Source organism: Neomonachus schauinslandi, chromosome 3 (assembly GCF_002201575.2).
Source record: "Neomonachus schauinslandi chromosome 3, ASM220157v2, whole genome shotgun sequence".
NCBI classification, from domain to species: Eukaryota; Metazoa; Chordata; class Mammalia; order Carnivora; family Phocidae; genus Neomonachus; species Neomonachus schauinslandi.
The window spans coordinates 14,785,186-14,805,292 of record NC_058405.1 but is presented as its reverse complement, the minus strand read 5'-3'; the positions used below and the strand labels follow the sequence as shown (position 1 = coordinate 14,805,292).

At 39.0% G+C, this 20,107-nt stretch overlaps 1 protein-coding gene across 1 annotated transcript in view; it reads right to left on the bottom strand.

The window, feature by feature from the left end:
* Nucleotides 1-1,324: 1,324 nt before the first annotated feature.
* The window catches only part of UGGT2 (UDP-glucose glycoprotein glucosyltransferase 2), a 178,811-nt gene continuing 160,028 nt past the window's right edge, over nucleotides 1,325-20,107 (bottom strand). Inside the window, exons 36-39 of the mRNA XM_021695965.1 lie at nucleotides 19,662-19,776; nucleotides 15,191-15,307; nucleotides 10,883-11,009; nucleotides 1,325-1,561 (exon numbers count right to left, since the gene is read on the bottom strand). Coding sequence (XP_021551640.1) covers nucleotides 1,539-1,561; nucleotides 10,883-11,009; nucleotides 15,191-15,307; nucleotides 19,662-19,776 — 382 coding nt within the window. The 3' untranslated portion in view covers nucleotides 1,325-1,538. The remainder of the gene's footprint in view (nucleotides 1,562-10,882; nucleotides 11,010-15,190; nucleotides 15,308-19,661; nucleotides 19,777-20,107) is intronic.

Below are 20,107 nucleotides of genomic sequence, written 5' to 3'. Positions count from 1 at the left end.
AATAAAGGAAAGCACAGTGCCATCTTACCATCAGGTGGGGATTCTGCCCCAAACCCCACGGCACACCTCAAGTTGGCTTAGAGAGTCTCTTACCGCTCCCCAAGCCCAGACGTTGGAGGAGTCAGCACCACGGAGCTGGCCACCCCAGGCCAAGTTACCACTCCAGCCTTCCACAGCATCCCTTGGGATCCTTGGAACTCACTCACGGGAATAATCTAGTTCCATCAGGGCAGGCCACACCTGGAACACTCCATTTTACCACAGACAGAGGGGAACAAGTGACAAAGGGAGGGTGACCAGGAGAGGGAGAGCTCTTGTGACTTCTCATTAGGAATGAAGGAAGCAGCTGGGAACAGGGAGGCTATTTTCAAATACTCTATGGGCCGTGCTGCCGAACAGAGGAGGGCTAGACCCGTTCCGAAGAGCTCCAGGAACAAGAGAGACCCCGGTAGCCAGCTCTGGCTCACTGTGGAGTTCAGATGGACCTGCCTGTCTCCTGAAGCAGACTGCTCCCTATGGCCTGGCAGGGTTCCCAGGTGTCCCCGGCTCCCCTGCACGGGGCCCGAAGGGGGCCTGCCGCGGTGACTGGGGCGAACCTCTGTGAGACATTTCCCACGGCACACTCGGCAGCAGGTCATAGGGAGCGCTCCGTACACAATCACGATCGCCCATGCTCAGTCCCGCCCAACGACTCAGCTTCTTCAGGGCATGGGGTTCAAGTGACACTGAGGTCTCTTCCATTCCCAAGATCCAGATTCTAGAATAGGGGGATAGTTTTTGAACACTATTTCTATTCATCTATTATTAATACATAGCAGGAAAACAAACTTCATATGCTTAACTTAGCTTCTATAAAAGTGACTACTTGATATTTCTTTTTATACTCCTTCTTTTAAAAGCATACAAACCTCAGAAGCCCATGAATATAATTTTGTGAAATAAAAATTAGAAACATTAATACAAATACAGCTTAGAATTGTATCATATCGCTTAAGTAAACGATTATAGTATAGTTTCACACTTCTTTCATTTTAAAGTAAGTTATAAATGGGCTTAAATTTTTTTTTTTTAATTATTCAGAGGTAACCATGAGTCCTTTTCTTTCTCAGAAGAAAAAAACACAAGAGGTTTCTCTAATTTTAAGTGCATTTTGCGATTAAAGAAATATGGACGCATAAAGAGGGAATACACAGACGTAGATGGTTTGATAAATCCCAATGAGGACCACCTAGTCAGTTATGTTCTTCTACTGGGCAATCTGGCAAAGTATCACTTTAATGGGTGAAAACCCAGTGTTTCAAGCAATAAAGAAAAAGAAATAATCTAGTTTTAAATACTCGATGGCCATTTTTTATATAACTTAAACTTATTCAATACATTAAGTACATGTACTTTTAAATAATTAATATTATTTAAATTGAGGAATATGTCACTGATCTTTAAGGAAAGCTCCAGAAGTCTTAGCAGTAGTTCCACACTTCCCCAGCAGGTGGCAGATTTCTTGTCATACTTTCCTCTTCTTTTCCTAGAAGCCAGTGCTAGAGCTCATCATGAGTCACAACTGTAGGGGAGGAAAATGTATTTAGTTATTGAAATCTTAAATATCAAATTAGCTTATTAGCATAAATCTCACCAAATTCAGAGATACAGAAAAAGCAGCATAGGTGCTGACTGAGGATCCTTTCATTTGTTTAGTACCTATTTGCTTCCTTATGTGAAATGCGATTAGTTCTTTGTACATTACGGTACTTATTATATTGTATCACAAGCACTCACATTTTACCACTTAGAGGGGAGTTCTCATGGGTCACAAGGACCACATCTTTTTTATCTCTGTTATCTCTAAAGCCTAGCACCCTGCCTGGCAATGGAAGCCTTGAAAAATACTGAGAGGTTACTCACCATGCACAAAGAGCCTATGGTTAACATAATGGAACAACAAAGAGCAGAAGCCATATGTGGTCCTCTTCCGAGATGGGAGAGACAAGAGCACTCAAACACTGACAGAAGTTGACACAAATGTGAGGATCAGTACTAGCGAAGACTCTTAGACACCAAAATGGTTTCTTCTTCCGTATCACTGAGCTGTCACATACTGGTCTTAAAACTAACATATTTAGGGCGCCTGGGTGGCTCAGTTGGTTAAGCGACTGCCTTCGGCTCAGGTCATGATCCTGGAGTCCCGGGATCGAGTCCCGCATCGGACTCCCTGCTCGGCAGGGAGTCTGCTTCATCCTCTGACCCTATCCCCTCTCATGTGTTCTCTCTTTCTCATTCTCTCTCTCTCAAATAAATAAAATCTTTAAAAAAAAAAAAACTAACATATTTAAAATGACATTTTCAGGCAGAAATGTATTAAAGTATGATTTAAATGCATCCTCTTCCATAATTCGAGATGTTAGACTATGTTTCTCTCTTCACTAAATTCCACTTGAGAGATAATAAAGAAATATAAAAGGGAGTAACAATGAGAATGGGGGAAGTGGTTATGAAACATAGTTGGAGCAGAGTTATGAATGGATTTCTAAAAATTGAAGACAGAACACGTAGCTGACACACGAGCATACGGCTGGGAAGAGGAGCTGATTTTCCCGACAGAGGAGAATCTCCTAACAGCAAACACTGGTGGGGCGTGAGTGAGAAGGTGAAGCAGTAACTGAAACACTGTCAGGAAAATCTGTGCCTCTCGGCTTCCCACTCTCATTCTGTCCCTACGTTTCAGAGAGAACTGGTCTGGCTGTTTATTCCAAGACAAAAAGTAGAAGATGATTTTTGAAAACAAAAAAAAAACCAAAAACAAAAAACAAAACTGAACAATCTACTGAGAGACAGAGATTGATTTTCATATGAGTGTCAGTGCTATTGAATAAAATGCCCTCATTTTGGCTTTTGGCCAGGCTGGTGTGTAGCATGGCCTTTATCTGTTCCGTGCCCGTACATCCAGAGAAGTCTGTCAGTTCTGCACATGCTAATGCACCTAGAGCTATTGATTAACCCTCCCACTCAGGGAAGAAGCCTATTGGAAAAACAGACATTTTTACACAGAGGAAACGCTTGCCAGCTCTCTGTATTGATCAATCTAATCTTTTACTCTTAAAAATATAAAAATAGCCAAGGATCTCCAGGCATTTGAGGAAGACCAATAGCAAAAGAAAAAAGGACCAAGATGAACAATCAACATACCCAAAAGAAATAAAGGTAACAAAGAGAACCAAAGAGGTACTTAAGATAATTCTAATATTTTCCAGATTATTCTGAAAATGAAATTCAATGAAATCATAAAACAAGAAGACACTGAAATTCAAAGGCAGCAGAGAAAAAGATCTGCAAAAATTAAGATGGGATTGCCCCCTTCAAAAAAAATCAATAGAAGTAAAAAAAAAAAAAAAAAAATCCCCTGAACAGAGGGGAAAATTAGGAAATATAAAAAGAAAATATAACTACAGAAATACAAAGAACTGTAAAAGACTACTATGAACAATCATACACCAAGGAACTGGGACAACCTAGAAGAAATGAATAAATTCCTAAAAACATACAACTTACCATGAATATACTGATTCATGAAGAAACAGAATACCTAAACAAACCAATTACTAGTAAGGAGACTGAATGAGTAATCAAAACCTCCTGAGAAACAAAAGTCCAGGACCAGATGGCTTCACTGGTGAATTCTACCAAACATTTAAGGAATAATTAATACCAATCCTTCTTAAACTTTTCCAAACAATAGACAAGGAAGGAACACATCTGAACTCATTTTATAAGACCAGCATTAACTTGATCCCCAAACCAGAAAAGGACACTACAAGAAAAGAAAATTACGGACCAATATTCCCGATAAACAAAGATGGAAAAATCCTCAACAAAGTATTAGCAAGCCAGATTTAACAATACATTAAAAAGATCACACACCGTAATCAAGTGGGATTTTTCCTAGAGATGCAAGGATGGTTCCACATCCACAGATCAACCAACACGACACACCACATCGACAAAACAAAGGATACAAATATGATCATCTCAATGGATGCAGAAGAAGCATTTGAAAAAACTCAACATCCATTTATGATAAAAACTCTCAATTAAGTGGATATAGAGGGGACTCTACCTCAACATAATAAAGGCCATATATGACAAGTCCACAGATAACATCATACTCAATGTCAAAAAGCTAAAAGTTTTTCCCCTCAGATCATGAACAAGATAAGAATGCCTACCCATGCCACTTTTATTCAACATAGTATTGGAAGTACTAGCCATAGCAATTAGGGAAGAAAGAAAGGCATCCAAGTTGAAAAGAAGTAAACTGTTGCTATTTGCAGATGACATGATATTATATATAGGAAACCCTAAAGATTCCACCAAAAACTGTTAAAACTAATAAATGAATTCAGTAAAGTGGCCGGACACAAAATCAATATACAGAAATCTGTTGTGTTTTTTTACAGTAGTACCAAACTATAAGAAAGAAAAATTAAGAAAGTAATCTATTTACAATTGCATCAAAAAGAATACAATACCTAGGAATAAATTTAACCAAGGAGGTGAAAGACCTGTACATTGAAAACTATGAGATGCTGATAAATACACAAATAAATGGAAAGATATTCCATGATTATGGACTGGAAGAATCATTACTATTAAAATGTCCCTACTATCCTAAGCAATCTACAGGATCAGTGCAACCCATATCAAAATTCCAACACCATTTTTCACAGAAATAAAACAAACAATCTTAAAACTTATAAAGAACCACAAAAGACCCCAAATAGCCAAAGCAATCTTGAGAAAAAACGAAGCTGGAGGCATCCGGCTCTCTGATTTAAAACTACATCACAAAGCTATAGTAATCAAAACAGTTTGACACCGGCATAAAAACAGATATACAGTTCACTGGAAGAGGGCCAAAAATAAAGTCATACAAATATGGTCAATTAATTTATAACAAAGGAGCCAAGAATATGCAATGGGGAAAGTATAGTCTCTTCAATAAATGGTATTGGGAAAACTGGACAGCCACATGCAAAAGAATGAAACTTTGCTCCATTCTTACACCATACACAAAGATTAACTCAAAATGGATCAAACGTTAAGATGTGAAACCATAAAACTCCAGGACAAAACATAGACAGGAAGCATCCTGAGATCAGTGTTGGCAATATTTTTTGAATTTGCCACCAAAAGCAAAGGCAACAAAAGCAAGCAAAAGTAAACAAGTAGGACTACATGAAATTAAAAAGCTTCTGCATAGCAAAGAAACCATCAACAAAATGAAAAGGCAACCTATGGCATAGGAAAAAATTGCAAATCATATATCTGATAAGGGGTTAATATCCAAACTATATAAAGAACTCATATAACTCAATAGCAAAAAACCAATCAATCCAATTAAGAAAATGGACAGAAGCTCTGAAGAGACATTTTTCCAAAGATGATATATAAATGGCCAACAGGTCAACATCACTAATCATCAGGGAAATGAAAATCAAAACCACAATAAGATACCATCTTGTACCTGTTAGAATGGCTATTATCAAAAAGACAAGAAACAACAAGTGTTAGCAAGGATGTGGAAAGAAGAGAACCCTTGTGCACTGCTGAGGGAAATGTAAATTGGTGCAGCCACTTTGGGAAACATATGGTAGTTCCTCAAAAAATTACAAAAAGAACTACCATATAATCCAGAATTTTACTTCTGCGTATTTATCCAAAGGAAACAAAAACAGTAACTTGAAAAGGTATCTATGTCCTCATGTTCATTGCAGCACTATTTATAATACCCAAGACATGGAAACAACCTAAGTGTCCATTGATGGATGAATGAATGGATAAGGAACGTGTGGGGCGCGCGCGCGCGCGTGTGTGTGTGTGTGTGTATAAAGTGAAATATTATTTGGCCATAAAAAGAAGGAAATCCTGCCATTTGCAAAAGCATGAATGGATCTTGAAGACATTATGCTAAGTGAATGAAGTCAGAAAGAAAGACAAATACTCTATGATCTTGCTTATATGTGGAATCTGAAATAAAACAACACTGAGCTCACAGATACAGAGAACAGATTAGTGGTTGTCAGGGGTGTGGGGGATGGGCAAAATAGGTGAGGGGGTCAAAAGGTACAAACTTCTAGTTATAAAATAAATGTCATAGGGATATAATGAACAGCGTGGTGACTGTATTTAACAATACTGTATTATATATTTGGAAGTTGCTAAGAGAGACTTTTAAAGTTCTCATCACAAAAAAAAATTTATAACTGTGTATGGTAATGAATATTAGACTTATTTTGATCATTTCTCAATACATACCAATAATAAATCATGTTATACACCTGAAACTAATATAATGTTGTATCTGTCAATTATATCTCAACTTAAAAAAAGGAAAAATAAAGAATAATAGGTCATGACCAAGCTGAGTTTAATTCTGGAACACAGGGATGATTCAGTATTAGGAAATACATCAATATAGTTTGTCATATTAATAAATCAAATATAAAAACCAGATAGTCACCTCTATTTCTGTTGAAGAGGCAGTCAATCAAATGCAACCCATTCTTTTTATTCTTTTCAAATTCTAGTTTATATACTGTGCTAAATACAATTTATTATATTACTGATAAAAACATTTATTAAAATAGGAATCAATGGCTATTTCCTCAACACGATAAATTTTTGTAGTCCAAAGCTATTATCTTACTTAATAGGAAAACACAGAAAGTTGGCCAGGCAAAGTGAGAAAGAGGCCTAGTGCACTACTGTTATTTAACATCATATTAGAAATGTTAGCCAAGGGGCGCGTGGGTGGCTCAGTTGGTTAAGCGATTGCCTTCGGCTCAGGTCATGATTCTGGAGTCCCTGGATCGAGTCCCGCATTGGGCTCCCTGCTCGGCAGGGAGTCTGCTTCGCCCTCTGACCCTATCCCCTCTCATGTGTTCTCTCTCTCTCATTCTCTCTCTTTCAAATAAATAAATAAAATCTTAAAAAAAAAAAAGAAAAAAGAAATGTTAGCCAAAGTGATTAGATGAGAAAAAGCAATGTGAGGTATAACGATTAGAAAGGACGAGGAAAAACCATTTTTGTTTGCAGATAATTTTGGGAGGAAAAAAATCAAGAGAATCAAATATTACTATAAATGAGAATTCAGTGTGATCACAGAAATAAAAATTCATATGCAGAAAATAGTCTTTCTGTGTACAAGTAACCACCAGTAAGAAGATACATTGTAAGAGAAAATCCCATTCATAAATAGTAACAAAAAGATGAAATACCTAGGAACAAACTTAAAAAGATACGTATAAAGCTTAGATGATTAAAATGTTATGATTCTTGACAAACATAAAACTGAACCTGAACATAAAGAAAGATACAACACATGCTTAAATGGGAAGAACAGTTTTCATGAAGATGTCAATACTCCCTAACCTAATTAATAAATTTAATGTAATCTTCCCTCCAGCACCTTCACCCCCCAAAAAAACCCTGAAAAATTTTGACCTAGATAAGATGATTCTAAAGCTTATATGGAAAAATGAACAGGAGTACCAGGAAAACAACAACAACAAAGTAGCAATGAGGGGAGAGAAGCCCTACTCCGTATTAAAACATGCTCTAGGGGCGCCTGGGTGGCTCAGTTGGTTAAGCAACTGCCTTTGGCTCAGGTCATGATCCTGGAGTCCTGGGATCGAGTCCCGTGTCGGGCTCCCTGCTTGGCAGGGAGTCTGCTTCTCCCTCTGACCCTCCTCCCTCTCATGCTCTCTGTCTCTCATTCTCTCTCTCTCAAATAAATAAAATCTTAAAAAAAAAAAAATAAAACATGCTCTAAATCTTCAAAAAGGAGTGTGAAATAGGCACATGTATAGACAGAGATCAATGGAACAGGATAAAAAATGTGCCAAATGAGACATAAATAATACAGGAATTTAGTATACGATAAAGGTGGCAACACAAATCTCTGGAATAAAGATCATTAATTTTTTTCCAGTGTTGGACAACAATCCTCTAGAAAAAAATGAGCAAAGGAAAAGAATAAACAGTTGGAAAACAGAAGAAATTACAAATGGCCCTTAAACATATGACAATAGCCTCAACTCCATTCATGTTATGGGTTGAACTGTTTCCCTCCAAAATTCATATGGTGGAATCCTAACTTGCAGGACTTCAGAATGTGACCTTATTTGGAAATAGTCTTTACAGAGGGAATGAAGTTAAAATGACGCCATTAGGGTACACCCTAATCCAACATGACTGGTGTCCTTGTTGAATGAAGAAATCTGCACACAGACATATATAGAGAGAAGACAAGGTAAAGGGAGCCAGAGAGAAAATGGCCACCTACAGGTCAAGAAGAAGGCCTGGGACAGGTCCTCCCTCTCAAAAGGAACCAACCCTAATGACACCCGGATCTTGGACTTCAAGTTACCAGAACCGTGAGACAAATAATTTCTTTTGTTTAAGCCACCTAGACTGCGGTACTGTGTTAGAGCAACCCCAGAAAACTAATACAGCTTGCAATAAGAGAAATGCAAAAGTTATAAAATATATACCATAGCCTTAAAAATGATTGCCTCTTTGTGTTTGAGTAAAAGACGTCTTCCAACTTTATCCTATATGCTTCCATGTTGTTTTAATATTTATAACATATCTTACATTTATAATTCAAAATTAAGTAAAAAATTCAATAATCTTTCATAAAGCTTATTTTTTAATCTCTTATTTTTATACAAATACATATGTAAACATATACAAACACGCCATTTTTCTTTATGATGGGGTCAATCATATTACAAATATTATTCTATATTTTTAACTTAAAATATGCTGTCAGCAAAACACATTTATCTCAATTCTCTTGAAAGGCTATGCTATATTTCATTGTTTGTATGTAATGATGTTTATATAATCAACAGTCTATTAATGGATAAATTATTTCTTATTTCTTTTTTTAAAGTAGGCTCCATGCCCAGCATGGAGCCTAGGGCAGGGCTTGAACTCATGACCCTGAGATCAAGACCTGAGCTGAGTAGATCAAGAGTTGGATGTTTAACCAACTGAACCACCCAGGTGCTCCACTGGATAAATTATTTCTATCTCATTAAAAACAATGGTAACAATCATACGTATACATATATCTTTTCTTTTTCTTTTTTCTTTTTTTAAAGATTTATTTGAATGAGAGAGAGAGAGAGTGTGTGTCTGTGTGTGGGGGGAGGGGCAAAGGGAGAGGAGGAGAGAGAATCTCAAGCAGACTCCTCACTGAGCATGAGCCCTATGTGGGGCTTGATCCTGCGGCCCTGAGATCATGACCTGAGCTGAAATTAAGAGTCGGCCTAACCGGCTGAGCCACGCAGGCACCCTGTCATTTCTCTTTTTTAAATGTAAATTTGTTAAAGTGAATTGCTGGGTCAAAGGGCACACATATTTAAAATTTTTATACATACCGTAATATTTCCTTAATTTATACAGCTACTGTATGAATGAGTACATGAGAGTGCTCACTTGTCAATACCCTTGCTAAAACTGGATATTATTAATCCTTTAACTCTTTCCAATATGATAAGAGAAACATTTCATCTCATGTTCTGTGCATTAAAAATTTGTGAGGTAATTATGTAAAATTTCATTTTTCTCTTTACTTTCTTTTCTCCCCCTTCTCTGTCTTATCTCTTTCCCTTCAAAACAGTTATATCACACCACTTACAGAATCTTCTTCTGCACTGAAATGGTGTCTTAATTATTTAATTTATTAATTAAAAATACATGAGTGTGTTTTATTTTTTAAAAAAGATTTTATTTCTTTTTTGACACAGAGAGACAGCGAGAGAGGGAACACAAGCAGGGGGAGCAGCAGAGGGAGAAGCAGGCTTTCCGCCAAGCAGGGAGCCCGATGCGGGGCTTGATCCCAGGACCCTGGGATCATGACCTGAGCCGAACGCAGATGTTTAAGGACTGAGCCACCCAGGTGCCCCCGTGAGTGTTTTAAATACTGAACTTCTCAGAAAATAACCACACTAGTTTTGTTAAGGAATACAGAAAGTCAAGATGAAACACAATTTCATGCTTATGTGTGAAAGTTTATATATATATAACATTTTTATGTTTATATTTAACATTGGAACTTCTTGAAAAAATAAAGCTGAGGAAATTAAGAATTTTATTCTGAACCACTGGAAAGAATTATTGTTAAGGATTAATATAACCTGTGAAAGTCTCTAACACAGACTAGAGCTCAGTGCTATTTTTAAAAAAGAGTAAAGAAAAACAGAGAACTAGGCACTGATGAGGAAAGAATTACGAGGCAATCAAGAAGTTTATATCAGCTTTAAAGGCATATTCAACACTTATTTGTTGAAGGTTTATGCTGAGTGATGAAATGCTCAGGTAACCACAGTTTAATCTTGGAAATGGAAGCACATCGAAACCGAGTCACGCTCCAGCCCTAAGGCTGTGAGAATCAGGAAGACACGGGAAATCCCTATGCTGTAGATTCCTTTAGGAGATAGGAGGTAATATTTCTAGTTACTATCTATGTAAGTCTTTTACTAAATCTCAGGGCTTGGATTTTACCTTTTGGGAAATTTGATATAATCTTAAAGACAAACATTTTTTCTTTTTTTACCGCTGTGTCAGGAGGCTAATGCCACAGCACCCGGATCTGTGGTGACATGAACTGAAGTTCTATCCATGGGGGAAGAGATTCTCTATCCATGTTTTTAATTTGTGAGCTTAGTCCATACAAAAAGGAAATCCTTAATAATGTCACAAATTTCTTAAAGAAATTCTGATCTAATTTACATTTACATTTAATAAATTCGCCAAGAAATGAGTTTGTAATCTATTATAATCTCAGTTAATGCAACACCACCGCAGAATGATGACTTACTTGCATTTTTCTTCTTGTTCTCAAGATGATCTAACAGTTGTCGTATCTCAGTGTCATACTCCACCCATTCTGGGACAATCCTCGCAGCAGCTTTTAGCTTGGGTTCTTTTGTTTTGGGATTATTGCACTGAAAGTTTAAATAAAGTTTTGTTAATGAAAAACTATTATCCTTGTATGTTAATTATACTTCAATTAAGGAAAGAAGGAAGGGAGGGAGGCAGGGAGGGAAGAGGGAAGGAAGGACTGACTGACCATTGTTCAGAAAACATAAAGGAAATGCTTGAGGACATTACTATGTCACTAGAGCAAACAAAACACATTTTGTAAAAAGCTGAGTCCTAAATACTAAATATTTAAAGTACTACAATTAGTTTAATAGGGAAAGGATCAAGTGAAATGACAAATCATACTTTATGTAAGCAAAAAGTGTTTAATGCAAACACCTCAATCAGAAATTTAAACAAAAATTAATTAAAAACATTCTGATGCTTAAAAAGGAGTTTGTCAAACAATTCTGCAAACTGTTTTGACAAAAGATCTAATTACATGACCATTTGTAAAAGAACATAGGAGACTACATTAATAAATATTTCCTTATCTTTTCTTTGGACTAAAGTCTGGTTTATATGCTTTATGTTTCCCACAGACAAAAGTATTTGTTAGCCTTTAGAAATTCCTTGAGTTTCTTTAGCAAAAACATTCATTCCCCTTCTTATGCCTCTCTTCTAATTAGCAACTGTGATGCTATTAAAAATCAGTTAACTGGAAAAAAAATCAGTTAACTGGAACTCATTTGTCAAAATATTGATAGATGTGAAATTCAAAGTAGTTTATCAATCTCATGTCTAAAAATATTAACTAGTCTATCTGACAGACACAGTGGGAAACCAGTGGATTCAGATCCTCAGTCATGGTTCCAACTCCACTCTTTCTAGTAGTGCAATCCATACATTTCACCTATATGTGTGTCCGTGTGTGTTATATGTGTTATGTGTGTGTGTGTGTGGGGGGGGGGTCTAGTGCTTCATCATAGAGGAGGGAGATAATCTCCAGGGTTCCAGTGACACAGGATCCATTTAAACTACTCAATGAGCAATTGGTCCGACTGTGGAGTTCCTTGGGAAATTAAGGGTTAAAAGGCAAAACGTATCATAGGAGAAGGATCTGATTCTGGATGTAGGGGACAGTACAGCTGACAAAGGTCTGCTAATGGGCTGCATGGGAGTTGTGAGGAGAGAGGTCACAGGTGCCCCCAGAGTGTCTGGCTGAAGCCATGTGAAGAATGGAGATGCCACTGGCTGAGACATGAAGGACGGTGCGAGGAGCACAAACGTCCCCAAGCTCCACAAGCCTCGCCTTGCTCTCTACAAGGCATTCACAGAGGATGCATCTTGAAGCTCACGCTCTGTGACATTTTCTTATAGTTGCCACAGCTTGCTTTCTCCTTAATTCCTTGTGGGAAAGCTATTGGTTATAAGCCATGAACCTGCTGTCTTGATCCTTTCCTCACCAAATATTTTCAGTTCATTCCATTATGGACTTTTTCGATAGTAATATATTCCTGAAGTAAGTGGGAAAAGAGGATTTTCTTTGCAGAAATTAACCTTACAGACAATATGTTCTATAAAGTAAAGATAATGGAAACATTTTCTTTCATTTTGTGTCAGAAACTGTTAAAAATACTATGTTTTCCTTATTTTTTTGTGCTATAATTTTTTCCCCCTATAATCTCTATCAGTGGTACTTAAACAGGGCTATTATGCCCCTCAAGGGAGCTCTGACAAGATCTGGACACATTTTGGGTGTCACGGCTCAGGGTGGGGTGGGGTGGGGTGATACTGCCATCTAGTGGGTAAGGCCAGGGATGCTGCTAAACATGCTACAAAGCGCAGGACGGTCCCCACAATTACGGATTATACGGTCCTAAATGTAAATAATGCCCAGGTTGAGAAACCTGATTATTGAAATGGAGCTGAGACAGTATCATGACATTCATAAATGCTCTCCTCACCTTCAATACCATTAATCATGCTTTCTCCTCTTCATTAGGCCATTTCCTTGGGATTTTTCTGCACTCCCTTAACTTTTTCTCCAAGAAGCTGGCCCAAATTAGCATGTTCTCTCATTTTGAAGTGTTTCTGTGGGAGGGAGGGCTAGCTGTCCACCAAAATTTATGCCACCTTTTCTCTATGTAGACCCATCCCTAGGAAGTAGCCCATCTGGGAATGCCATTTCTCAGCTCCTCTGACATCTAGATGTGGCCACACAACCAATTCCCACCAAAGGGGCCACAGCTTTTAGGAGTCAGGAAGCATTCCTCACACTTCTTACCTCCCCTCCAGATCAACACTTCACAACAGAAATATGATGGAAACTACATATGTCATCTTAAATTTTCTAGTAGCCACATATAAAAAGAACAGGTGAAATAAATTTTAATACTGTATTTTATTTAACCAAATATGTCCAAATTATCAGTCAATATGTAATAAATATAAAAGTTAGCAATATGAGATATTTTTACCTTCTTATTATTGTACCGAGTCTTCAAAATCTGGTATCTTATACTTTACAGCACATCTCAGTTCAGACTAGCAACATTTTAAGTGCTGAATGGACACATGTGGCAAGTGGCTGACCATCCTGGACAGATCAGCTCCAGATGGATACAGATGATGACAGGACCTCAGAGGATGAAGTAGCCCCAGGTGGATGGAGGCTGGTCCCTGAGTCATGATGGACAGGGAAGCTACTCACTGACAGAATACTCACTTAGATCTGTATTCAGGTGAGTGAGAAACCACTGAAATTTGGGGTTTGTCACAGTTAGCTCATGCTAACTATCTCTAAGTATTATAAGTATTAGAGATCCCAAGGAGACCTTCCGTCCCTAATGTATGAGTCACAACCTTTTATGTCCCAGCACAACCTTAACAATCTCTTAGGAGTTTCGTTATGTTCTTGACCTCTCTTTAGAACATTCCCTTGCTTTCTTCTTAAAAATGCCATCTTACTTGTTTCTGTTACATTCTATCACCTTTGACTGAAACCTAACATACTGGCATGCTACTTTTTTTTCTATACATTTCTATACATACCTAGAAAAATGTCTATTTTATTGTCCTGTCTTATTTTGTTCAAAACGGTACGAATGCTAGTATTTTGACAGCTTATTTTTTACTGAAGATCTTGTAAATAATTATTTAAAACTTAAATTAGCACAAAAAACAAGATGGTCAGAAAAAGAATGACAACATCTCGTAACTACCAAAGACAATAAAGTATTGGAATGTGACTTTGAGACAGCTGGAAAATAAGTTAGTTTGAACTATTTCACATTTAGGAGACTTACACTGTGTAGCATAATTAATCTACTTAAAATTAAAATGAAAAAAAAAATTTCTCACAAGGAAGAAAAACAGACATATATAGGATAATTTAGTAGAGACAGAATTATTTCGGTTGTCTTCATTTGGGGAAAATATTGGCAGGAGAACCAAACTGGTTATATATTAAGATAATAGTTAATCCATGAACACTTCAGGCAGCTCCTGGCCTTTCTTTCAGAAGCCCCTGAAAAGTGCCGAAAAGAGTAATGCAGCAAGCCCGAGATCGGATCCTTCGAAAGGCCTGCTTGCAAGGATGGCCCCTGGCTGGCGTCTGGGCACTTGGGTTTCAGCAGTGTTCCCACCATCCCTGGTAAGACTGGCTCACAGTGCCTAAACCCTGCCAACCCCGTGGTTTATGCTGAACCTGCTTTCCTTTTGATTGTTGGGAATTTTCAGTGTTTTTACGTATTAAGTGTCTGGTCAATGCGACAGTCAGGGGGAGTGCTTGTGCGAGCAGCCCCCCTGTAGGAATCCTGGGCCCTGGGTTCCTAACCAGCTGCCCTGGGACACAGCACCTCACCAGTGTTGTGGAATTCCCCACAGCTTACGGGGTTAAGCTGCTCTTGTGTGACTGCACAGGGAGAGGGCTCCTGGAAGCTTGCACCTGGCTTGCTCTGCACTTTGCCCCATACACCTCTTCCCTCTGTGGACATGGATTTGTACCCCCTGGAATAAGCATAGCCATGAGCAGGACGATATTCTGAGTCCTGGGAGTCCTCTTAATGATTCCTCAAAGCTGGGGGTGGTCCTGGAGGCCCCTGACACAGCCCTGTACTTGGCCGACCTAAGTAAACAGAATGGTACTGACAGACGAAGCAGCCGGGTGCCACAGGGGTGCCATTCTGTCTATAAAAGAGAAATGATTCTACTGGAACACGTTCACACCTGCCTGCATGCAGAGGACAGCGCGCACACTCACCAGATCAATGGTTTTGGCTCTCTGTTTGGAGTCATCATCACACCACGTTTCACACCACAACCAGTCTTGAGGAAGAGACTTAATGGCGACTTGGTAAATCATATTATTGGGAAGATCCTATGGAAACAAGTGATTTAAACAAGGAGGTACAGAAATTAGAGGGAACAAGGTCAATTAGATTAAAAACAGGTTCAAAAAAAACATTCGCAGATCTAAGGTACCGATTTTTAGGCTATTAAATACTTAATATGACCCAATCATCTTGTGTCACGATGAACCCGTGCACTAGAACTACACCCACAGCTGTCCTGGACGTCAGCCCAGGTGTCAGGATGCAGCGGGAAGCCCAGACACCCACCACCCCACAGGCCCCCAAATGGACAGGCTCCCTGCCTCCGCCTGCCCCAAAGCAGCGCAGCTGGTCACCTGCACTGGGCCTGCTCTTGCCACTGCTGTCAGAAACCGCCACCCCCTCCATATTCGGAGGTGACCCTTCATTTCCCTGTTAGGAAACAACGTTCCAGGGATTCTCACATCCCTTCATGTTCTGAGCTTTCTAAGCAAAGACTGCTGGCACCTGGGTTAAAGAAAGTTTCTAAGGCAGATGAGCCTCATAAGTGGCAAAAGAGCTCGGAGTGCTGCCTGTAAGCACGTGCGTGACCGAGCCCAGTCAAGTCTTCGGAGGAGATGGCCATCCCTGGGTCCACAATGATTCCAGCCTCGTGAGAGACTATGGAGCAGAACACCAGCTATGTCAGGCCCAGATTCCTGGCCCACTGAAACTGTGTTATTGCAAGCGGTTATGTTTTCAGGTAAGCCGTTAGGGAGTGATAGATAATGAATATAGGGTTGTTGCAGAATTTGGATTTTCCAAATAAAGCTGCTTACAACTATTCATGCACAAGTCTTTGTATAGACATATGCTTTTATTTCCCTTGAAGTAGAATGACTGGTCATAGGGTAGGTGTAAATTCAAATTCATAAGAAACTGCCAACTGTTTTCCAAAATGGCTACAGCATTTTACCTGCTCGTCAGCAGTGTATGTGAGTTCTAGCTGCTCTGCATCCTTGTCAACACTTAGTGTGGTCAGTCTTTTTAATATCAACCATTCTAATAGTGTGTGGAACAGTTCATTGTAGTTTTAATTCTCATTTCCCTAATGACTAATGATCTTCAGCATCTCTCCATGGACTTATTGCCACTTGGTTATCATCTTTGGTGAAGGATCTGTTAAAATCTGATTTTTTAAAATGAGATTGTTTTCTTATTAATGAGTTTTTTTTTTTAAGATTTTATTTATTTATTCGACAGAGAGAGACACAGCGAGAGAGGGAACACAAGCAGGGGGAGTGGGAGAGGGAGAAGCAGGCTTCTCGCCTAGCAGGGAGCCCGATGTGGGGCTCGATCCCAGGACCCTGGGATCATGACCTGAGCTGAAGGCAGATGCCCAATGATTGAGCCACACAGGTGCCCCTTATTAATAAGTTTTAAGGGGTCTTTTATATATTTGTCAATTATTTTCTTATGTGAATCACACTTTTAACGGGTCTAAAAACATCTGCATAAACAAAGGCCACAGAGACTTATTTTCTCCTATCTTCTAAAAGTTTTATAGTTTTACATTATATCTTTAGATCTATGATGTGTTTTGAGTTAGTTTTTCCACGTGGCATGTGTTATGGATGGCAGTGCTTGTCTTGAATTAGACGTGGATGTCTAATTCTTCCAGCGCCATTTGTTTAGAAGGCTGTCCTTTCTCCACTGCGCTGCCTTCACACCTCCGTCAAAAGTCAACTGTTCACATGTGTGGGTTATTTCTGGAATCTCTATTCCTATTTATGGATTAGAATTATCTATTTTGACACCAAACCACACCGTTTTGATTACAGTAGCTTTATTTATTTATTTATTAAAGATTATTTATTTATTTGACAGAGAGAGACACAGCGCGAGAGGGAACACAAGCAGGGGGAGTGGGAGAGGGAGAAGCAGGCTTCCCGCCGAGCAGGGAGCCTGATGGCGGGGCTCGATCCCAGGACCCTGGGATCATGACCTCAGCCGAAGGCAGACGCTCAACGACTGAGCCACCCAGGCGCCCTGATTACAGTAGCTTTATAGCAAGTCTTGAAATCAGGCAAAATAAGTCTTCAAACTCTGTTCTTCTTCAAAGCTGTTTTGGCTATTTCGGGTCTACTGCATTTCTATATGAACGTAATTTTAAAAATGCTATTAGAAATAATATTGTCTTTTTAGTTTCAATCTTCAACTGTTGCTAGTAAATAGAAATACAGAATTGATTTTCATATATTGATCTTATATCTGCAGTATTACTAAATACAATTATTGACTCCATATAACTTTTTAGTAGATTATAGAGGACTGTCTACATAGATGATTCTGTCTGAAAAAAAGTTACTTATTCCTTGCCAATCCAATGCCTTTTATTCTTCTTGCCTTGCTGTACTATCTAGTACCTCTACTACATACTGAATAGAAATGATGAGTAGATATCTTTTCTTTGTTCCCAATCTTAAGGGGAGAGTATTCGGTATTTCACCATTAAGTATGTTAGCTACAGGTTTTTCATAGGTGTCTTTTTTTTAAAGATTTTATTTATTTGAGAGAGAGAGAGAAACAGTGAGCACAATAGGGGGGAAAAGCAGAGGGAGAGGGAGAAAGAATCTGAAGCAGACTGTGCACTGAGCATGGAGCCTCATGTGGGGCTTAATCCCACGTCCGCGAGATCATGACCTGAGCCAAAACCAAGAGTTAGATGTTCAACCGAGTCACCCATGTGCCCCTCATAGGTGTCCTTTATCAGGCTGAGGAAGTTCCCTTCTTGTCCTAGTTTGCTGAGAGTTTTTATTAGGAATGGATATTGGAATATATCAAATGCTCTTTTGTATTAAGCTTATCATATGGTTTTTCTATTTTTTGGTTTGTTAATATAGTGAATTACACTGACTGGTATTCTAAAATGGAATGAACCCAGGGATAAAGTCCATTTAGTTATGATACAGGGTCTCTTTTATATATTGCTGGATTTGGTTTCCTGAGATTTTTATTAAGGATTTTTACATCTGTTCATGTGGGATGTCAGTGTGTAATTTTCCTTTCTTGTAATGTCTTTGTATGGTCTTAAAGTCAAGGGAATGTCAGCTTTGCAGAATGAGTAGAATTGGTATTTTTTCTTTAATGTTTGGTAGAATTCACTGATGAAGGTATCTGGGCATGGAGATTTAAACTAAACTCAGTTTCCTCAACTGACATAGGACTATTCAGACTATTTCATTTTGAGTGCATTTTGGTAGGTTGTGTCTTTTAAGTTGCTGACTAGATTAGACTCTTTCTAACTAACTAGGAACCATAGATTCTTCTGAATTGAAATATACAGATGTTCTGTGTATGGGTTTGCCTTTCCTGCTCACAGAGACTTAGCACCATTATCCAAGGGCTTACAGAGCTATCCCACTGAGAGAGGATTCCATTTAATATTGCAGTAGACCAACAGACCTACTTGATAGCAAGGAAAGGAAGCCTGGCAGGGGGCACATGACCAAGAGATCCCATGGTCCCATCTCATACTACATCACCCAGAAGCTGCTGGCCTGACAAAGCAATAGAATGATTTTTGGAGACAATACCCTGCAAGAGTGGGGTGCAGCATTATATTCTAAATCACCAACCATTATATGGTGCTGTGTTACCACATGGAAGAATGACATGGGTCCAGGGAGCAAAGAAGTGATCCTGCTTATCCTCACTCCCAGTGACCCTCTTGGGGAAGCTGTGCTTGTTATCCCCATAATTCTGGGAGATCTGGGTCATATCATTAGGTTAAGTAACTCTAGAAATTAGTTGGATATTGAGAAAAAAGGTGTTTATCTATTAGGTAAAACAAAATGTAAGGCAGTAGCCAGGTGGGACGCAGGACGAAGGGAGTTTGTCTTCAAGATCGGAGACAGAGGGTGCCTGGGTGGCTCAGTTGGTTAAGCGACTGCCTTCGGATCAGGTCATGATCCTGGAGTCCTGGGATCGAGTCCCACATCAGGCTCCCGGCTCGGCGGGGAGCCTGCTTCTCCCTCTGACCCTATCCCCTCTCATGCTGTTTCTCTCTCTCTCTCTGTCTCTCAAATAAATAAATAAATAAAATCTTTAAAAAAAAAAAAAAAAGATCGGAGACAGAGACATATTTAACTGATGATGGAAGTGAGTAAGAAAAAGGTACGGTAAGTGAGCCAGGGCATGTGGTGGGATGAAGAGGCCTAAGGATGGAAAAGTGAAGGTAAAATATGATTAGTTTTGAAAATGTTGAGCTGAAAGTGAAAAATTGTATGTAAGTCAAGACAGCTGAGACATCTAATACAAAATTGTACCAAGGGGAGAAAGAGGCTGAAAATGTCAGATTTTGAAGTCTACAAGAAGGGAACTGGAGCAGTCTGGATCCATGTCTATGAACATTCTACCTACCTGATCGAGGTTTGAAAGGCTGTTTGGATCTTGACTGAGAGCTTGGTACTGGCCCCGGAGCCTGTCTCCTGCTGCAATTCTCCTGAACTTCTTGAGATCCACCACATACAAGGCGCTGCAAAAGTGAAGAGTCTGTGGTGGCTCATGTTGTTCATGTATTTTTACTCTCCCCCAGTGACGGTCCACAGTAATGGGACTGACTTTAGATCTCCCTGGGTCTAATAATAATGAATCCTTTCATAAATTTTCTCCCCATGTCCACACTGTTTCCGAAGGGTCTGAAGTTTGTTATAATACTGTTAGGATCCATACCCTCGTAGAGTCACCTCAAGTTTTTCCAAGATACCATGAAAGTCATGGCTCTACAAAACAACAGTTTTGAAGACAGTATGCTCATTGTGCTATGTAACAAACCAGTTTATTCTGTAGTGGTGAGGAGCCTCTCA